General features: G+C 52.6%; 2 protein-coding genes across 2 annotated transcripts; both read left to right on the forward strand.

The window, feature by feature from the left end:
- Nucleotides 1-4,442: 4,442 nt before the first annotated feature.
- On the forward strand, nt 4,443-7,519 carry LOC102458137 (zona pellucida sperm-binding protein 3-like). Its single transcript, XM_089781860.1, is given in 8 exon segments — nt 4,443-4,990; nt 5,632-5,731; nt 5,734-5,749; nt 5,837-5,940; nt 6,012-6,189; nt 6,269-6,401; nt 6,485-6,576; nt 6,659-7,519. Coding segments are annotated over 8 exon segments (966 nt in total). The 5' UTR covers nt 4,443-4,804; the 3' UTR covers nt 6,816-7,519.
- Nucleotides 7,520-14,894: 7,375 nt separating this feature from the next.
- Nucleotides 14,895-18,358, forward strand: LOC102457888 (zona pellucida sperm-binding protein 3-like). The gene is made up of 9 exons (XM_075897401.2): nt 14,895-15,345; nt 16,500-16,618; nt 16,706-16,809; nt 16,881-17,058; nt 17,138-17,258; nt 17,354-17,445; nt 17,527-17,672; nt 17,762-17,904; nt 18,219-18,358. The coding sequence occupies exons 1-9, from the start codon at nt 14,932-14,934 to the stop codon at nt 18,234-18,236; spliced, it is 1,335 nt and encodes a 444-aa protein (XP_075753516.2). The 5' UTR covers nt 14,895-14,931; the 3' UTR covers nt 18,237-18,358.
- Nucleotides 18,359-19,116: the final 758 nt, after the last annotated feature.

Consider the following 19,116-nt stretch of genomic DNA (forward strand, 5'->3'; position numbering starts at 1 on the left):
GGTGGACACCAGCTCATCTCTGTATCTGCCTCTGCTTCCTCATCAGAAGTAGTATCTGCAGGAAGAGAGGCAGGGAAGCCCCATGCATTGCTGGAGTGAGGTGCTGCACCCTCCAGGGCCCAGTACAGAAATAGCCTCTTCCTGCACCAGCTCTCAGCTTCCCCTCTTGCTGCATGTCCCATCCCATCATCCTGCTGCCTTTTTAAACCCCATCTTTACCAGCTTATTTCTTCTGCTCCTTGGCCACAGTAAAGAAACCCAGAACATGGCTGAGAGTGTGAATCCATTCCTGTGCTGCTCATTCTTCAGTAAGTGCAAGGTACTTCCCCTGCTCTGTTGGGTGCAGATGACTGGTGCATGGCATGATCTTTACCCTCCCCCCATGCCAACAAGTCAGTTTTGAAAGGCCCACAGGGCTTTGCAGGTGCAAGAGGAAAATAGGCCTCAGCTGTGAGGTGCTAAATAGTTCTACTCAACTCAGATTTACTCTTTTCAATGGCAGTCTTTTTGCACCAGTTTTCCCTGATTATCCATACAGGTGTCATAGGGGGCAGGGACCCTGTTCAGCTGCAAAGTGCTCTGGTAATCCTAGAAAACCCCTCCCACTTCATGCTGTAGTTTGTCCAGAGCCTAGCTAGGACCTACCAGAGGGAGAAGGCCACGACCACAGCTGTGCATGAAACACTTGTGCTAGGTGGGCACATGCAAAAAGCATGTATGTGCAGTCACGTGCACATTTACAACTAGGAAGGGGGTCAACTCTAGGTGGGCAGGGGGAGGTGAGGATTTATTACAGGCCTCTAATGGGCCTTGATTTGCATATGAAATTTAAATCAAATTCTGAGGATACAAATTAGGCCTGGATCCCATGTGCACATTTGCCTGCCAAACCTATTTAAATCAGGCCCCGTTGGGGCGCACCAGCTGTTGAACTGAAGGGCAGGGGCTGGGCTTGGGAAATGAGGAGGCTGGAAAACACGAGGGCTGGAGGCTTTGGTGCCCCCATATCTATCTGCTTGGGCCCTTGCCTGTGCGCTTTATTGGGAGCATTTTGAGGTCAGGGGAGACTCAACTAGACGTTTTGTGTGTAAAATAACACACGGCCTCTGGCAATAATTACACATGGCAATGTGGCCTTTGTGTGTAAAATAACACATGGTGCTGTTAGCACCAGCAAATAGCAATTCACCCTCCTCAGCCAGACCAGCTCTGGGTTGGTGCAGAAGTACTGGAGGTTTGCCCCAAGTCCTGGGGATTGGTGGTCCCCACCCGCAGGTCTCAGGTCACTGCACTGAAAGCTTTAATCCAACCCACACGTGTCACACACACCCCTTCTCTAGCAGCCCCTGAAACCCAGATGCTCTTGCTGGTGGTCAGAGTCATTAGTGAAAACCAGTTGATTGAGTGCTCTTAATTAACCTAACTGAGCTTTGCAGAGTCCCAGGAGGCATCTGGATTTCATCCCTAGGGGGCAGAGATTGTGTGTTCTGCTGTTTGCCCCAAGACTTCTACATTTGATGATCTCTGGCCAGCAGGAGCTGAAATCACACAGGGGACCTAGCGGCTGGGACTGGCTCCATGAGCTTGTAGGGCAACGATATGCAAGAGGGGGCTAGCAGGCAACCCATGCTGAACCTCTGCCCCACAGGTGAAGAGAGGGCTGTGGTGGGGAGTTCCCGGCCTTTGATGGAGTCTCTAGCTCCCCGCCCACCAGGATTCTCTTAAATCCCCCTTGCCGGAGAGGAATGCAATCCACGAGCCTCAGCTAAGTACTTCTGCAGAGCAAGTGTCCTGCTGTTGGAACGCACCAGATTCTAGCTGCTTTCAGGCACGCTTGGGACGGTTCCTGGGACCCAGTGCATCCCGGTTCTCCACTCAGGCCTCAGCTTACCCCCAGCCCTCCATTTCCAATGGCACAGGTCAGCTCAGGAGACTTCAGGGGCAAACGATTCCGGTAACAGCGGACAGAGGTTGGTTTGCTATGTGGTTACGGTTCGGACAAAGATTCCCCAGCGTCTCCCTTTATTCAGTGCACCCCTCACCCCGGCAGCGGGGGTCAGAAGGCAATATGGGCTCCTGGGTCTCCAGTGTGCTTTGGCAGCACATTGCTACTGCAGGAGCAAGGGGTGCTGGTCATTGCTACACCAATGGTCAAGGGTCTGGTTCATACCTCCATCCCTCCTCGTGGGCCAGGAAGGCAAAGCAGCCTCAGAGCTGCAGCTGTCTCCAAAGCAATTGGGGGCTGGGCTGGCCCTGCTGAAAGTTTGAGCAGCCAGCACTAAGTGACGCTCTTTCCCAGGACCCCAGCAAGCAGGGGGCAGTCCAGCCCTTCCCCTCCTGACCCTTGGCTCACCCTTTCCTGCCTCTAGCCTGGCCCCTGTAGTTGAGGCCAGGAGGAGGGCTAGGGTACAGCCATTACCCCAGCTCTGTAGCAGCCAGAGATGCCCCCTCTGCTTTCCTTCCCTTAAAAAACTTCATGCTGCACACAGGGGAGTCTCAGGGTTGGAATCCCGCCCCACGAATCAGGGCCTGACTCCACCCGATGGTCATTTATACCTGTGCCAAGTGGCACAAAAAGCTCCTGTTTTGAGAAGGTGCCAGACAGGGGAGCAGCAGGCCCCGATCCTGCTGTGGCTCCAGCTCCTCACAGCTCTGTAGGCGACTCCTCTGGGAGTTAGGTGCCCAGACACCTTCCAGGGTCCTGGCCTACTGAACGAGAGCTCAATCTCCACTTCTCGGAGCGCTGCCACGAAAGGCGCACCTGGATACCACCTGGGTCAGAGAGGATGGACCAAGACCAGAGTGTGTGTGTGTGTGTTGGGGGTGGACAGGGTAAGAACATGTCAAGCTGTTTCCAATGCAACAGTCATGTCAAGCTGTTTCCAATGCAATTGCGAATAGGGGGGAATCTCACCACCCAACCCCCAGCTGCAACGCTGGACCCCCTTCGCCCCAAGCTGGGCGCTTGTGCGGCCGCTCAGGAGAACTTCAAATGCCACCTGGCTGATTAGCAGAGCGCCCACAGCACGGGTTTGTATTTCCACTCGTGGTGCACATGAGAACGTGCCTCAGGCCATGGAAACAATAATTCACAAACGGCTGGGAAAATAAATTGCACGTGGATAGAACAGGTTCAAGGGAACATTGTACTGGCCCCGTTGCATTGGCTGTTTCAGTCCCTTCTCTGCCGAGGGTGCATCCTGCTTGCTCAGGAGTGTGAGCGAGATGGGCACAAAGGAGAAATGCTGCAGAAATGCTCACTCATCTCACTTACCTGGAAAATTTCAAACCTAGCTCCTCAAAAGGGATTTAGGTGCCTAACTCCCAAAAAGTGATATTGGCATTGGAAAAGATTCAGAAAAGGGTAACAAAAATGATGAGGGGTTTAGAACGGGTCCCGTATGAAGAGAGATTAAAAAGATTTGGACTTTTACACTTAAAAAAGAAGTGACTAAGGGGGAATATGATAGAGGTCTATACAATCATGACTGGTGTGGAAAAAATGAATAAGGAAAAGTTATTTACATAATATAATATAATATAATTATAATTAATTATAATAAATTATAATTAATAAAGAACTAGGGGTCACCAAATGAAATTAATAGGCAGGTTTAAAAGAACAAAAGGAAGTTTTTCTTCACTCAGTGCACAGTTAAGCTATGGAACTCCTTGCCAGAGGATGTGGTGAAGACTAGGACTTTAACAGGGCTCAAAAAAGAGCTAGATAGATTCATGGAGGTTAGGCCCATCAATGGCTGTTAGTCAGGATGGGTAGAAATAGTGTCCCTAGTCTCTTTTTGTCTGGAGGTGGTAGACGGGGAGGGAGCATGTGAGGATTACCTGTTGTGATCCCTCCCTCTGGGGCACCTGGTATTGACTACGGTCGGCAGACAGGACACTGGGCTGGATGACCATTGGTCTGACCCAATATGGCCGTTCTCACGTTCTTAACTCCCTATGGTCACCTAAATCCCTTTGAGGATGTGCTGGCCCAGGGGCATTGTGAGAGAGGCTGCTTCATGGCACTCAGCACTCAGCTGAATGGTCCAAGGGTTTCTTACTGATGAGCGTTGGTCCATCTGCCCATCCAAGGCCTGGGTTGCAAATGCTCTTGTGAGCACACAGTGCATTCAGAATAGTGATAGAAATGTAGCCGTGTTAGTCTGGGGTAGCTGAAGCAAAATGCAGGACAATGTAGCACTTTAAAGACTAACAAGATGGTTTATTAGATGATGAGCTTTCGTGGGCCAGACCCACTTCCTCAGATCAGATAGTGGAAGAAAATAGTCACAACCATATATACCAAAGGATACAATTAAAAAAAATGAACACATATGAAAAGGACAAATCACATTTCAGAACAGGAGGGGGAGGGGGGGGGGGGGGATGCGTGGGGGGTGGGGGGGGGGGGGAAGGAAGGAAGGTAAGTGTCCGTGAATTGATGATATTAGAGGTGGGGAGAGTGGGATGTTTGTGAGTTAATGGTATTAGAGTTGATAATTGGGGAAGCTATCTTGGTAATGGGTAAGATAGCTTGAGTGTTTGTTCATTCCTTTTTGGAGAGTGTCGAATTTTAACATGAATGACAGTTCAGAGGATTCCCTTTCAAGTGCAGATGTAAAAGGTCTTTGTAGCAGAATGCAGGTGGGCTGTCAGTGGGGTGGCCTGTTACAATCCCTGGTATTTCTCTAGGAGAGACTCAGCCATTTGGAGATCCACCCCCAGGGCGGAACCCCCTCGCAGACAGCCCCATGTGCCCTCTCTGGCCTGGGCCAGGGCTGTGTCCCTGCTGCAGTCTGTCATGGTGCAGTGTGAGGAGGCTCAGATGGTGATCACGGTGCACAGGGATCTCTTTGGGACCGAGCGCCTGATCAGAGCCGCTGACCTGAGCCTTGGCCCGGCCACCTGCCAGTTCATGTCCCTCGATGCTGCAGAGAACACGGTGACCTTTGTAGCTGGGCTCCATGAGTGTGGCAGCGCCTTGCAGGTATGGTAGCTTCAGATGGGTATCTTGAGCCCTCCCATCATGCAGCCCTAGCAACTTTCTGTGATGCATGGTGCTGTGATGTGTCGCTCTAGGCCCATCTCTTCTCTTAGCATCCAGACACCTGACTACCTAGAGCCATAGGCTAAGTTTCCAGTTTCCCCTGCTTGCAGGGCTAAAGAGACCACTGCTATCAGTTCCCCTTTGAGTGATGGCCTCTCCCTTGAGACCCGGGAGCTGAGCCATGCCCCTGGGATCGTCCTCTTGCAAGGAAGGGGAGATTTCCTGTTCCAGGAAGCAACAGCAGTTGTGTTGCTTGTTCCTGCCAGGAGACCGGTGACTCCCAGCAGAACTGGAGTGGCCAAAGGGAGTGAGATGTCACTTGTCTCCCAGAACGTGTCAGCCCTATTGGCAGGAAACTGGCTTGTCCTACGTGACGGAAGGAGGGAGCTAAAGCAGTAGAGATGGTGAGCACAGCTGCAGCACTGGGGCCTACAGGACGTCCTCCTTGGGCGTGAGCTCTGAGACCTCCCAATCATGGTTGCTCCATGAGTTGAAGGGCTTTCCATTAATAGGAAATGTGTCACTGGGTCTCTGCCTGCCAAGGGTGCACTATTAACCCTTCTGTGTCTGGCTCGTCCCAGATGACCCCGGACTCCCTGGTGTACTGCACAAGCCTGAACTATAACCCCACCCCTGCCAGCAACCCAGTGATCCTGAGAACCGGCCCAGCTGTGATCCCATTGGGTGCCACTACCCCAGGTGAGTCTGAGACGCCCGGTCCCCTCCCTCCCATTCGGGCCCTGCTGTGGGCACTGACTCAGTGACTGAGGTTTGCTCCTCTCCCAGGAAGGACAACGTGAGCAGTAAGGCCATCAAGCCGACGTGGGTTCCCTTCAGCTCCACCCTGTCTGCAGAGGAGAGGCTGGGTTTCTCCCTGCGCCTGATGAATGGTAGGTGGGAGGCCCCTTCCGGGAGCCCAGCCCTGCCTGCCTGCTCTGCTCACGGTGAGCTTGTCTTCCAGATGATTGGAGCGCGGAGAGCACCCCCAATGGCTTCCAGCTGGGGGAGGTCATGCACATCCAGGCGGAAGTCAGCTCTGGGAGCCACGTGGCTCTGAGGATCTTTGTGGATAGCTGTGTGGCCACCCTGAGCCCGGACAGGCACTCCTCTCCCAGCTATGCTGTTATTGACTTCCACGGGTAAGAGCTGGGAGCCCTCCTGAGTCTCAGATCTACCTAGCGTGGGTGGGGCTCTTCCTAACCAGACTCTTGTGTCCAGGTGCCTGGTGGATGGGAGATCAGATGATGCTTCCTCTGCCTTCGTATCCCCCCGGCCCAGGCAGGACATACTGCAGTTCGTGGTGGATGTGTTCAGGTTTGCAGGAGATGTCTGGGAGCTCACCAAGTTCCTGGCTTCCGCTTCAAGTGCGTTTCCTCACACTAAGCGAGTGCTGGTGTCCCCTGCAATGGTCCTAACTCATCCACTTCCCTCCAGATCTATCTCACCTGCCACCTGAAAGTCACTGCAGCCGAGCAAGCCCCAGACCCCTTGAGCAAGGCTTGTTCCTACAACAAAGCAGGCAACTTGTGAGTAGCCTAGAACACCCTTGGGGAGGGATAGGAACAGCAGCCTGGCTCAGACTTCTCCCCTATTCCTGTTCTGTGTCAGCTGGTCTCCAGTGGAGGGCACCAGAAACATCTGCAGGTGCTGCGAGACCGGGAACTGTGCGTTGATTGGAGGACAATCTGGGAGAGTTGGCCCTGTGGACAGACGGCCAAGGAGGCGCTTCCAGAGACATGTCGCTTCCAGGCATGGTAGGGTCTAGAATTGGTGTTAATAGGTAGAGACCTAATCACCACACAGCTCTGCTCAGAGCCAGCTCTGCTAGCCAAGCTGAAGGTCCAGGGGTTGTCTGAAATATGACTAATGAAAGACACCATAATTTCTTTTCCCTGATACAGGTGACCCCTTGGTGAGGGAAGCTGAGGCAGATGTTGTGGTAGGACCTCTAGTTATCTTTATCTTTGCCTATCCTTGACAAATGGTGGTGGAGTTTCACCTCTCTCCATCTGTGCATGTCCAGCTAGCAGCAAGACACTACAGGGCTTCCGCAGTAGGGAGAACACAAATCAGCCTCCAGCCACAGCGCCCTCAATGTGAACCAGACTCCAAGAGGGAGTGCTGGCTGACTCTAGCCTTAGGTGATCTAGGGTAACTTCCCCCTGATCCTTGTCTAATGCAAGCAGGCTAACCAGGTCTTTCCTCCTCATGGACTAAAATCCCCTCCCCTGGGCGTTCTGCGACTCTAGCCGTGTAGGCCAGAGGGCTACAGGCCCCAGGCAGAAATGGGCTCAAAGATCCTGTTTGTGCTACGTCTGGGCCATGACTTGCAGATCTGTGAGGCCTGCTCTAAGCTGACCACGCAACCAGGGCAGCCTCCTCTAACCCACGTCTGAAGGGCTCTGTGCCCTCACAGTGGAGAATGCAGCCGACCCTCCTCTGGGCCAAGAGCTCGCTTGCTCAAACAGAGCCCAGGCTGGACAAACAAGAAGCCCTGTCTGCAGGGGGCGGGGGGAGGGGGGGGGAGGAGGAAGGGGGTACAGGGAACAGGCTGCTGTGCACTTCTAGCTCTCTGTAGCAGCCCCCTTTCCTCAAGTAAATGCACCACTCTGAGCAGTGACCCCTGCAGGCTGGCTGCATACCTCAGTCAGCTATAAAGGTGCTGATTTGGGGGGAGTTAGCTCCTCTTGGAGCACCTCACACATGCCATCAAATGGCTCTCTCAGCACATGAGGAAGGGCAGGGGTTGCCCAGAAAGGCCTTGGCACAGTATGGAATTCTAACTTGGGTGTCTTGAAGGCCAAGCTGGTGTCTGAACCACCGCACCATTGGCTCCACTACATATTTCCTTGATCCTGCTGTTCTTGTCCCTCCAGCTGAGCCAGCCCCTGTGCTGTAGGTGCACATTTCTTCTTCCTTGGGCAATGTCTACACTGGCAGGTTCTTGTGCAAGAACGCATCCACATGGTCATGTGCTTTTGCACAAGAGCATCCATGGCAGTGTGGATGCTCTTGTGCAAGAAAGCTCTGATGGCCATTTTAGCCATAGGGCTTTCTTGTGCGAGAAACCTCTGCCATGCATCTACACTACCTTCTTGCACAAGAGAGCTTACACTTGTTAAAGAGCATAGTTCTTGTGCAAGAAGCCCTGTCTTCCGAAGCCATACTCTAAATCTTCTTGAGCAAGAGCAGGCGGGCAGTGTGGATGCTCTGCGGAAGAACAGTCATTCTTGTGCAAGAACCCCCCCAGTGTAGACCTAGCCTTGGAGCCCTCCCTCTTGAGCCTTGGAGCGTCCCGGGTGGGAGGGGGGGCCTGACATCCCTCACATCTCCCTTCTTTCTGTGTTCACCTTGTTCCTCTTCCTCCCCAATGTAGCTGAATGTACCTAGACAAACAGCAGGCCTTGTTTCCCAGCAAAGGCTCTGATATGGCCTGGCTCTGTGTGTCACACAGCTACAGGAGAGATGGCTGGTGCTGCTAAGCCCATTTAGTAGCCAACTTCCCCGAATATTGCTTCTACGGCATGAGAAGACTGAGTTCAATGCTTGAAGGTGCTGCACCCAACCTGCTGATCTTCCAGCATCTGGGGGTGCCTTGGTGAAAGGTGACACCATTTATGGGGGTTTTTAATAGAAATGCAGCTGCAACCTGCTCTAAACTGGAAAAAGAGCAATTTGATCATGTAGAGCCAAATTTGTCTCATTGGTAGACACTTGATTTGGCCACAGTCCTCTGCCTCTTGACCTAATATTTCTGCCAGTGGCCCTCGTAGCTGCTTGGCAGATATAATGCAGAGAATCTGGGTTTCTTGAGTAGCACAGTGGATAGAGAAGAATGAGGGGGGATTTGATATCCCCTTTGACTTCCTGAAGGGAGCTTCCAAAGAGGCTGTTCTCAGTAGTGACGGATGGCAGAACAAGGAGCAATGGGCTCAAGTTGTGGTGGGAGAGGTCCAGTTTGGATATGAGGAAAAACTATTTCACTAGGAGGGTAGGGAAGCACTGGGATGGGTTCCCTAGGGAGGTAGTGGAGTCTCCATCCCTAGAGATTTTTAAGTCTTGGCTTGACAAAGCCCTGGCTGGGTTGATTTAGTTGGGATTGGTCCTGCCTAGGGCAGGGGGCTGGACCTGATGACCTTCTAAGGTCTCTTCCAGCTCTATGATTCTATACAGAGCATATTAACCTCATGCATCCATTTGAGACAGCAGCACAGCTGAGACTGGGGTCCTCTGTAACTGAGACCTGGGTTTTATTCGTAACTTGCTGTCAAGGCTGTTTCCCACTCTGGCACGATGAATGCAGAAGTTGGGGGCCCACAAGAGCACTCCAAAATCTTGCCTCTACAGGTGCAAAAAAATCCCTCTTCAACCAACCCTATGCCCAGATTTTGGGGAATCTGCTGCCACCAAGTGCTTTTGAACCCCAAAATAAAACAAACAGGGGTGGACACTTGAAACCAACCCCAGGAGTACCTCAAGCTTTCTTTCCCAAAAAGAGCTTGAAAAGAGAAAAATAAGCTGCACTCTCTGGTAGCTGACCCCTCGGTCAGGCATGCAGATACAGACAGACCTTCTAGGACTCTCAAATCGACCAATACTGTTTAATTAAAATAAAGAAACACTCTATTATCAAAATAAAACTACAGTTGCAAGCATAGTAAATTGGCTAGATGGAAAGAGACACCATTTAGTATAGATACTCTGGGAGAAAACTGTGTTGTACAGCTTAGCAAGAAAAAAAAACACTTAGCTCGCTCAGACATTATTTCCAAATTCCCAAACAAGGAAAACAATAAACCCTGACTATCTAAACTTTTCCCTACTTGCACCTCTTAAGAAGTCTGTTCTTGGAAATAGAAGCATCTCCCTCAATAGCAGGGAGAAACTGCTCTCCCTCTCAAACAACGAAGAGAGAGAGAAACCCCTCTTTTCCCATTTGAAATTCCTACCTGCATAGTTATGGGCTGACCACTCAATACCTTGGCTTGGAGGCGTAAGTTAACCCCTTAGTCACAGGGTGCTGGTCAGTACTCCTGGTTATGACACTTGCCCAGCAGGGAGGTGGTGTAATCTCTCAGTTAGCTGAGCTATACGATGCTTGAGCATGCATTAGTTGGGGTTGGTCCTGCTTTGAGCTGCCCTGCCCTAGTACAGGGTTATGACACCTTAATTATTAGTCCTGTGGGCACAAATAAATATTCAGGGCTATCTGCGGTGTGGAAGTGTTGCATGACATCCCATAGGCCCACAGGTATGGTGTTGGGAACAGGTCGCTGTCTTATCATGGAGCCATAGAGCTGGAAGACACCTTAGAAGGCCATCAAGTCCAGCCCCTTGTCCAAGGCACGACCAATCCCAATTAAATCAACCCAGCCAGGGCTTTGTCAAGCCGAGACTTAAACACCACTAGGAATGGAGACTCCACTACTTCCCTAGGTAACCCATCCCAGTGCTTCACCATCCTCCTAGTAAAATAGTTATTCCTAATATCCAACCTGGACCTCTCCCATCGCAACTTGAGACCATTGCTCCTTGTTCTGCCATCTGTCACTACTGAGAACAGCCTTTCTCCAGTCTCTTTGGAACCTCCCTTCAGGAAGTTGAAGGCTGCTATCAAATCCCCCCTCACTCTTCTCTTCTGCAGACTAAACAAACCCAAATCCCTCAGTCTCTCCTCGTAGGTCATATGCTCCAGCCTCCTAATCATCTTGGTTGTCCTTCACTGGACCCTCTCCAATGCATCCACATCCTTCCTGTAATCGGGGGCCCAGAACTGGACACAATACTCCAGATGTGGCCTCACCAGAGCCGAATAAAGAGGAATAATCACATCTCTGAATCGATGGACAATGCTCCCCTTAATGCAACCTAATATGCCATTAGCCGTCTTGGCTACAAGGGCACACTGTTGACTCATGTCCAGCTTCTCATCCACTGTAATCCCCAGGTCCTTTTCTGCTGAACTGCTACTTAGCCATTCAGTCCCCAGCCTGTAACAATGCTTGGGATTCTTCCGTCCCAAGTGCAGAATTCTACACTTGTCCTTGTTGAACCTCATCAGATTTCTTGTGGCCCAATCCTCCAATTTGTCTAAATCACTCTAGACCCTATCCCTGCCCTCCAGCATGTCTACCTCTCCCCCTAGCTTAGTGTCATCTGCAAACTTGCTGAGGATGCAATCCATCCCCTCATCCAGGTCATTAATAAAGATGTTGAACAAAACTGGTCCCAGAACTGAACCGTGGGGCACTCCGCTAGAAACCGACCGCCATCCTGACACCGAGCCGTTGATCACTAACCGCTGGGCCCGGCCTTCTAGCCATCTTTCTATCCATCTTACCGTCCATTTATCTAATCCACATTCCCTTAACTTGCTGGCAAGAATATTGTGGGAGACCGTATCAAAAGCCTTGCTAAAGTCAAGGTATATCACAGCCACTGACTTCCCCATATCCACAGAGCCAGTTGCCTCATCATAGAAGCTAATCAGAGTGATCAGGCACGACTTGTCCTTCATGAATCCATGCTGACTATTCCTGATCACCTTCCCCTCTTCGAAGTGCTTCAAAATGGATTCCTTGAGGATCCCCGCCATGATTTTTCCAGGGACTGAGGTAAGACTGACCGGCCTATAGTTCCCTGGATCATCCTTCTTCCCTTTCTTAAAGATGGGCACTTTATTTGACTTTTTCCAATCATCTGGGATCTTTCCTGATCTCCACAACTTTTCAAAGATAATGGCCAAAGGCTCCTCAATGACATTTGCCAGCTCCCTCAGTACCCTTGGATGTATTAAGTCCGGACCCATGGATTTATGTATGTTTAGCTTTTCTAAATAGTTCCTAACCTGTTCTTTCCCCATTACATCTTGTTCTAGAGACACTGTGGCTTTGTCTACACTGGTGGGTTCTTGCACCAGAAATATGCAAATGAGGCTAAGCGTGGAATATCACTGAGCCTCATTTGCATATCTAATGAGCCAACATTTTTGCGGAAGAGGTTCTTGCGCCAGAAGGAGCGTCTACACTGCTCCTTCTTGTGCAAGAAAAACCCTCTTGCGCAATGCCGCTACGCTGATTATTTTCAGGAAGAGCGGCATTGCGCAAGAGGGTTTTTCTTGCGCAAGAAGGGGCAGTGTAGACAGCTCCTTCTGGCGCAAGAGCCTCTTCCGCAAAAATGTTGGCTCATTAGATATGCAAATGAGGCTCAGTGATATTCCATGCTTAGCCTCATTTGCATATTTCTGGCACAAGAACCCACCAGTGTAGACATAGCCTCCCATTCCATGCAGGGCTTGCAGCAGTCCCATTGGGTGCTCCAGCAAACCAGAGATAAAACCGAATAACTTTATGTGGACTCGTTTTTCGAGCTTGCCTTTGATGCAGGCCCCTAGACTCCAGCAGGATACCTATGGCTCAAGAACTGCTTGATGCCAGCTAGCAGAGGGCAGGTTCACCAGAAGAATGTCATGTAAGGTATCTAATGAAAGCCTGGGTTACAGCAGTCATCATAACCACTGCAAGAAGCATGTATGGGAAATATGTGAGGTGCACTGAAAATTGGGTTCTTCAGACTTTGTAGTTACAACAGGCTACGTCTAGACTGGCATGATTTTCCACAAATGCTTTTCACGGAAAAGTTTTTCTGTTAAAAGCATTTGCGGAAAAGAGCGTCTAGATTGGCACGGATGCTTTTCCACAAAAGCAGCTGCTTTTGTGGAAAAGCGTCTGTGCCAATCTAGACACAGTTTTGCGCAAGAATGCCCCGATCGCCATTTTCACCATCGGGGATTTTTTGCCCAAAACAATACCGTGCTGTCTACACTGGCCCTTTTGCGCAAAAGCACTTTTTGTGCAAGAGGGCTTTTGCCCAAACGGGACCAGCATAGCATTTCCGCAAGAACACTGATGATCTTACATGAGATCGTCAGTGTTCTTGTGGAAATTCAAGTGGCCAGTGTAGACAGCTGGCAAGTTTTTCTGCAAAAGCAGCTGCTTTTCTGGAAAAACTTGCCAGTTTAGACACAGCCCCCAGGTCTTGAAACAAACCCCTATGGACAGGGTGTGTGTGTTATTTCCTTAGTGGACTATTCCTTTGGCAATCTAAGTTAAAAGCTAATGAAGAGTTGGTGGAGAGTTCAGAAAGAAACGAAGAGGGAGAAGTAAACATTGGAGGGGGGACGTAGCTAGAAGGAAACATCAAGGGTGTGTTCTGATGCACACTAGGGGAAAAAGACCCCCTGACATCATTTGCCTAGGAAGTAAAGTGACAGCGAGTTCACATCACGAAAAGGACTCTCATGCCAGGCTTGGCTTAAAATGCTGGTGAGAACTTGGGTGAAAGACACTTTTTTAGGCTGGAGAAGACCCTGTTCGTTGAGCATGGGTTATGATGTGTCATAGCTAGGTGTGTATTTGCAGCTCTCACAATGGGTTTTATTTGCATCTCTATTCTGGCTGAAATAAATATCCTTTGGCTTTGTGATGGAACTCAGGAGCAGTGTGTGCTACAAGAGCAGTGAGCGAAGGCCTAACTGGTAAAGGGAGGTGCGCTGTCCTTTGGAAACAGGATCTGGGATTTCTGTGGGCAGCCAGTGGGCAGGGGCTGGACCCCACAGCTGGCCACTTTGCAGGGACTCGAAGCCTGGGGCACATTGATTGCCCACCTGCAAGGTGAAAGAGAGGGCTGGACTGATCCAGATGAGAGTGCTTGATGGGCTGGTGGTCTTGGTGAGCTAGTACCCACCTGGAACAGGCCAGGCTCCCTCCTACAGGAGGCAGGTGGCCACTAGGTTGACCCACAGCCCTGGCTGCCCTGTGAAGTGTCACAGTCCCTATCCCCGTTTTACATGGATCCTCACCTCAGGAAAGTCCCTCTCCTGCTTTGAAAAACAAACCATTCCGGGGCAGGGGAGAAATCGGGGCAGCTGTGGGGTGTTAACTCTGCAAAATTCCACTCCAACCCTGGAAGGTGACTGCCCAGCTGGGAAGGCCTCTCTTTATGCGGCTACTAGAGAGGGAACGCGTTTCTCCGGAAGAGATTTCAGCGTTGTGCATAGCCACAGTGAAACAGCCAGCCCTGAGAGCGAGTGCAAGTGTCCGGGCATGCTGCTGTAACCCAGCGGGAGCACGAAGGTCTGGTCCCTCTGATGATGTATCCACAACAGAAGAGCGTTAGTGGGAGAGATGATGGGTGTCACACAGCTAAACTCCCCGTAGTTCAGTGGCCTGAGCAGTCCCTTGAGAGGTGGGCCACCCTGTTCACATTCTCCCCCCTCTGCAGCAGGGATCAAACCTGGGTCTCCCACACTGCAGGCAAATACTCTGACCACTTGGCTAAAAGTGACAGGGCGGCTGCCACCTCCAGAGGAACTGGGGCTGGGGCCCACTCTGATAAGCAGCTCAGCTAGCACACGGGCCCACGTGCGACAAGGCAGCCAGACACCTAAGTTCCCTGGCTCATGGCTTGCGCTGGGCTTAGCTGGGAGATCACTGCTCAGGGCCTAGGGGGCCCTGAGCGAAGTTCGGCACCTACAGACTTTGCTGGGTGGCTTGTGGGTCACAGTGGCACCAAACCCAGGGCTGACAGGCCTGTAACTGGGACTGTGGGGCAGGGGTGCCCTTAGCCTTTCTTGGAGTGAAACAGGGCTGGATTCCCCCCCCCCCCCCCCCCCCCCCCGCGTGCCAGTAATGAGCTGACTACCAGGTGGGGCAAATCCCAAGGATCCTCCTCTTTCCCTGCCCCAGGGTGTGATTGGGCTCAGCTGCCTGCAGTCCCAGGAGGGTGTTAATTCCCTGGGGCAGCTGGGAGCTGGTTTAGGTGCAGGGTATAAAGGGCCCAGAGCAGCAGTGGCTCTCTGTGCTGGGTTTGCAGCAGGCAGGATGGGGTACGGTGGTGGCTTGGGCTTTGCTTTCCTGTGCTGGGCTGTCAGTGGGGTGGCCTGTTACAATCCCTGGGATTTCTCTAGGAGAGACTCAGCCATTTGGAGACCCACCCCCAGGGCAGAGCCCCCTCGCAGACAGCCCCATGTGCCCTCTCTGGCCCGGCCCTACCCCTGGGCTCAGGTTGCTGCTGCCCAGCCCAGGGCTGCGTCCCCACCACAGCCTGTGGTACTGCAGTGTGAGGCGGCTCAGATGGTGATCACGGTGCACAGGGATCTCTTTGGGACCGGGCGCCTGATCAGAGCTGCTGACCTGAGCCTTGGCCCAGCCGCCTGCCGGTTCACTTCCCTCGATGCTGCGGCGAACACGGTGACCTTTGTAGCTGGGCTCCATGAGTGTGGCAGCGCCTTGCGGGTAAGGATTCATGCAGGCTGGGAGCCCCTGCTGGCCCTCCATCAGACAAGAAAGTGGGGGGTGTTAAAAATGGAGGCAGGGAATAGCTCCCAGTCTTTCCTGAGAACGTCGTCTGCGTCTCCCGTCCCAGGCACCAGTCCAAGAACCTGCCCAGCTCTGCTCCCAAAGCAGGCTTGTGAGTGGAGCCAGCACAGGGCAGGCTGGTGGCTCAGGCAGGCTTTATTTCTGGATGCCCTGCTCAAACTTGGTCTGGAGACTCCTCCTCTGGGGTGAGGGACCTTTGTTTGGGCGGGGAGAGAGGGGGGCACTGACCCACAGAAAAATTAGCTGGGGGGGGGGGGCACAAGCGAAGTACAAAAAACAAGCAAACTACCCCTCACTGACTGAGCCAGAAAGACACGCCCCATGTTCCCCTCACGCAGCAGCAGCCAGCGGGTTCACAGAATCCCAGAGCTGGAAGAGACCTCAGGGGGTCACTGAGTCCAGCCCCCTGCCAAGGCAGGACCAACCCAACTCAATCATCCTAGCCAGGGCTTTGTCAAGCTGGGACTTAAAAGACTCTAGGGATGGAGATTTCCTTCCCCCCCCCCCCCCTAGGGCACCCATCCCAGTGCTTCCCCACCCTCCTAGGGAAATAGTTTTTCCTCATATCCAACCTAGACCTCCCCCACTGAAACTTGGGTTCCACCTAGTAGCTGTGTGCTGCAGGCAGATGTGTGGGGGGGAGAGGGGCGGGGCTAGAATGCCGTGTGGGCTCCCCAATACTGGGAGGGGGGTGAGCCTTGAGGGCCAGATCCAGCTTGCCTGGGAGGTCCTGAGTCCTGCTCTCCAGACAGGATCTCTCAGGCTCATTCACTGGCTGGCATTTGGCTGAGCTCTACCTAGGTGCTAGGCGAGCCAGGGACAGAAACTTGGCCCAAAAGCAGATGATAGGTGGGGGAGAGGGAGGTCCCTTCACACAGTGCACAGAGGGAAGTGGTGACTAGAGCTGTGCCAAATGGCACAGCCGTGGTGCTCGTACGGCTATGGCAGCCCTAGTATCTGAACGCTCATCTCCCTCCCCTCTAACGTCCTCCCTCCAACGCAGTAGCCTCTCCAGGGTTTGAAATGCCCTGCGCACTAGTGTTAACCCTTCTGTGTCTGGCTTGTCCCAGATGACCCCGGACTCCCTGGTGTACAGCACAAGCCTGAACTATAACCCCACCCCTGCCAGCAACCCAGTGATCCTGAGAACCAGCCCAGCTGTGATCCCCATTGGGTGCCACTACCCCAGGTGAGTCTGAGACGCCTGGTCCCCTCCCTCCCATTCGGGCCCTGTTGTGAGCGCCGGAAGGGTGACTGAGGTTTGGTCCTCTCCCAGGAAGGACAACGTGAGCAGTAAAGCCATCAAGCCGACGTGGGTTCCCTTCAGCTCCACCCTGTCTGCAGAGGAGAGGCTGGGTTTCTCCCTGCGCCTGATGAATGGTAGGTGGGAAGCCCCTTCCGGGAGCCCAGCCCTGCCTGCCTGCCCTGCTCACGGTGAGCTTGTCTTGCAGATGACTGGAGCGTGGAGAGAGCCTCCAATGGCTTCCAGCTGGGGGAGGTCATGCACATCCAGGCGGAGGTCAGCTCTGGGAGCCACGTGGCTCTGAGGATCTTTGTGGACAGCTGTGTGGCCACCCTGAGCCCGGACAGGCACTCCTCTCCCCGCTACGCTGTTATTGACTTCTACGGGTAAGAGCTAGGAGCCCTCCTGAGTCTCGGATCTACCTAGTGTGGGTGGGGCTCTTCCTAACCAGACTCTTGTGTCCAGGTGCCTGGTGGATGGGAGATCAGATGATGCCTCCTCTGCCTTCGTATCCCCCCGGCCCAGGCAGGACACGCTGCAGTTCATGGTGGATGTGTTCAGGTTTGCAGGGGATGCCAGGAACTTGGTGAGCTCCCAGACTTCCGCTTCAAGTGCGTTTCCTCACACTAAGCGAGTGCTGCTGTCCCCTGCAATGGTCCTAACTCATCCACTTCCCTCCAGATTTATCTCACCTGCCACCTGAAAGTCACTGCAGCCGAGCAAGCCCCAGGTCCCTTGAGCAAGGCTTGTTCCTACAACAAAGCAGGCAACTTGTGAGTATCTAGAACACCCTTGGGGAGGGATAGGAACAGCAGCCTGGCTCAGACTTCTCCCCCGTTCCTGTTCTGTGTCAGCTGGTCTCCAGTGGAGGGCACCAGAAACATCTGCAGGTGCTGTGAGACTGGGAACTGTGGCCTGCTTGGAAGGCAGACCAGGAGAGTGAAGCCTTCAAAGAGATGGCCAGGAAAGCCCTTCCAAAGAGATGTGGTTTCCAGACATGGTAAGTTGCGTGGTTCAGTCTCTCATCCCACAGTGAGACTAACAGCAAACTCAATGGGTTCTTGCTGCTTCTGCCTCTGCACCTCACAGGTTCCCCTTCCAGAAGAGAAGCAGAAGCTGATGTTATGGTGGGCCCCCTAGTCATCATGGATGCCTACAGAGGATCCAGGAATCTCCTAACAGATCGTATGGAAGCAAGGAAGGCAGCATCACAGAGGAGATGGCGTCAGAGGGTATCAATTGTCTAGCTTACAGGAGACCTCCAATGGCCTCATTGCTTGTAGCATGTTCTGGCTGGCTGAGCTGCTGGCTGAAGCACCTACTGGCAAGCTGGGCAGTGGTGGATCTTGAGTGGTGATTTATAACGGAGGCACCTGTCCTGTCAGGCAGACAAACTCCACTTGGGTATGGATAATGGGTATGGATAATGGTGCACACAACATGTACAGATGGCTGCACTTTGTGCATTGGCCATGTCGTCTAGGTGGGCAGGGTGAGGGGTGGAGAAGTTCCTAGTCCTCATTGAATGTCTTTCTCTCTTGGGCAGGAGAGAAGGCTTGGCTGAAACTGTCCATGGTGGCTGCAGGTTTTTGCCAATGTGCAGTCTGCTTCCTCTGCCTAGAATGGCAGGAGTCTCTTGGCTGGAGCTGAATCTTGTCATTTAAAATAAACACCCCTGGACACGGAGGCTGGCTCTGTAGTGACTCTGTTACAGCGGGCAGGGACTCATGAGGCAGGAAATGACAGGGAGGAAGTGGAGGCTCTGAGGTGATTCTGGCTTCCTCTTAATGGAGCTGAGGGGAGGGGATACTGTTAACTCAACAGAACTGAACTAATTGACAAAACATTAAATGAGGGGACCCTAGAAAAATTGGGGAAGGGCACAGCCACATACAGACAAGACACTGACCTGCCTGCAGCGTGGGCTGCAATTCCCAGCCGCCCACAGATGAAGAGATGCCAACTTCATAGAACATGAGCTTGGGAGAGGTGTAATGAGGACAAAACAGTGGGGCTGTGTCTACGCTGGCATCCCTTCCAGAAAAGAGATGCTAATGTAGCACGTTGGAATAGGCAAATCTGCAGGGGATTTAAATATCCCCCACGGCATTTGCATTAACATAGCTGACGCTTTTTTCCAGCTTGGGGAAAAGCCGGAGAAAAGCGCCAGTCTAGACGTTATTCTCCAGAAAATAAAGCCTTTTCCGGAAGATTTCTTATTCCTACTTGAAAGTGGGGCAGTAGGGGGCCCGTGCAGTAGGTGGCTGGGGTGGGTGCAGGGCCCGTGCAGTAGGTGGGTGGGGAGCGGGGAGCCTGCGCAGTAGGTGGGTGGGGTGGGTGCAGGGCAGTGGGGAGCCTGCGCAGTAGGTGGCTGGGGTGGGTGCAGGGCAGTGGGGAGTGGGGGGGGCCCCTGCAGTAGGTGGCTGGGGTGGGTGCAGGGCAGT

The sequence above is a fragment of the Pelodiscus sinensis genome, chromosome 14, assembly GCF_052426305.1.
Source record: "Pelodiscus sinensis isolate ZL-2025 chromosome 14, ASM5242630v1, whole genome shotgun sequence".
Taxonomy (NCBI): Eukaryota; Metazoa; Chordata; order Testudines; family Trionychidae; genus Pelodiscus; species Pelodiscus sinensis.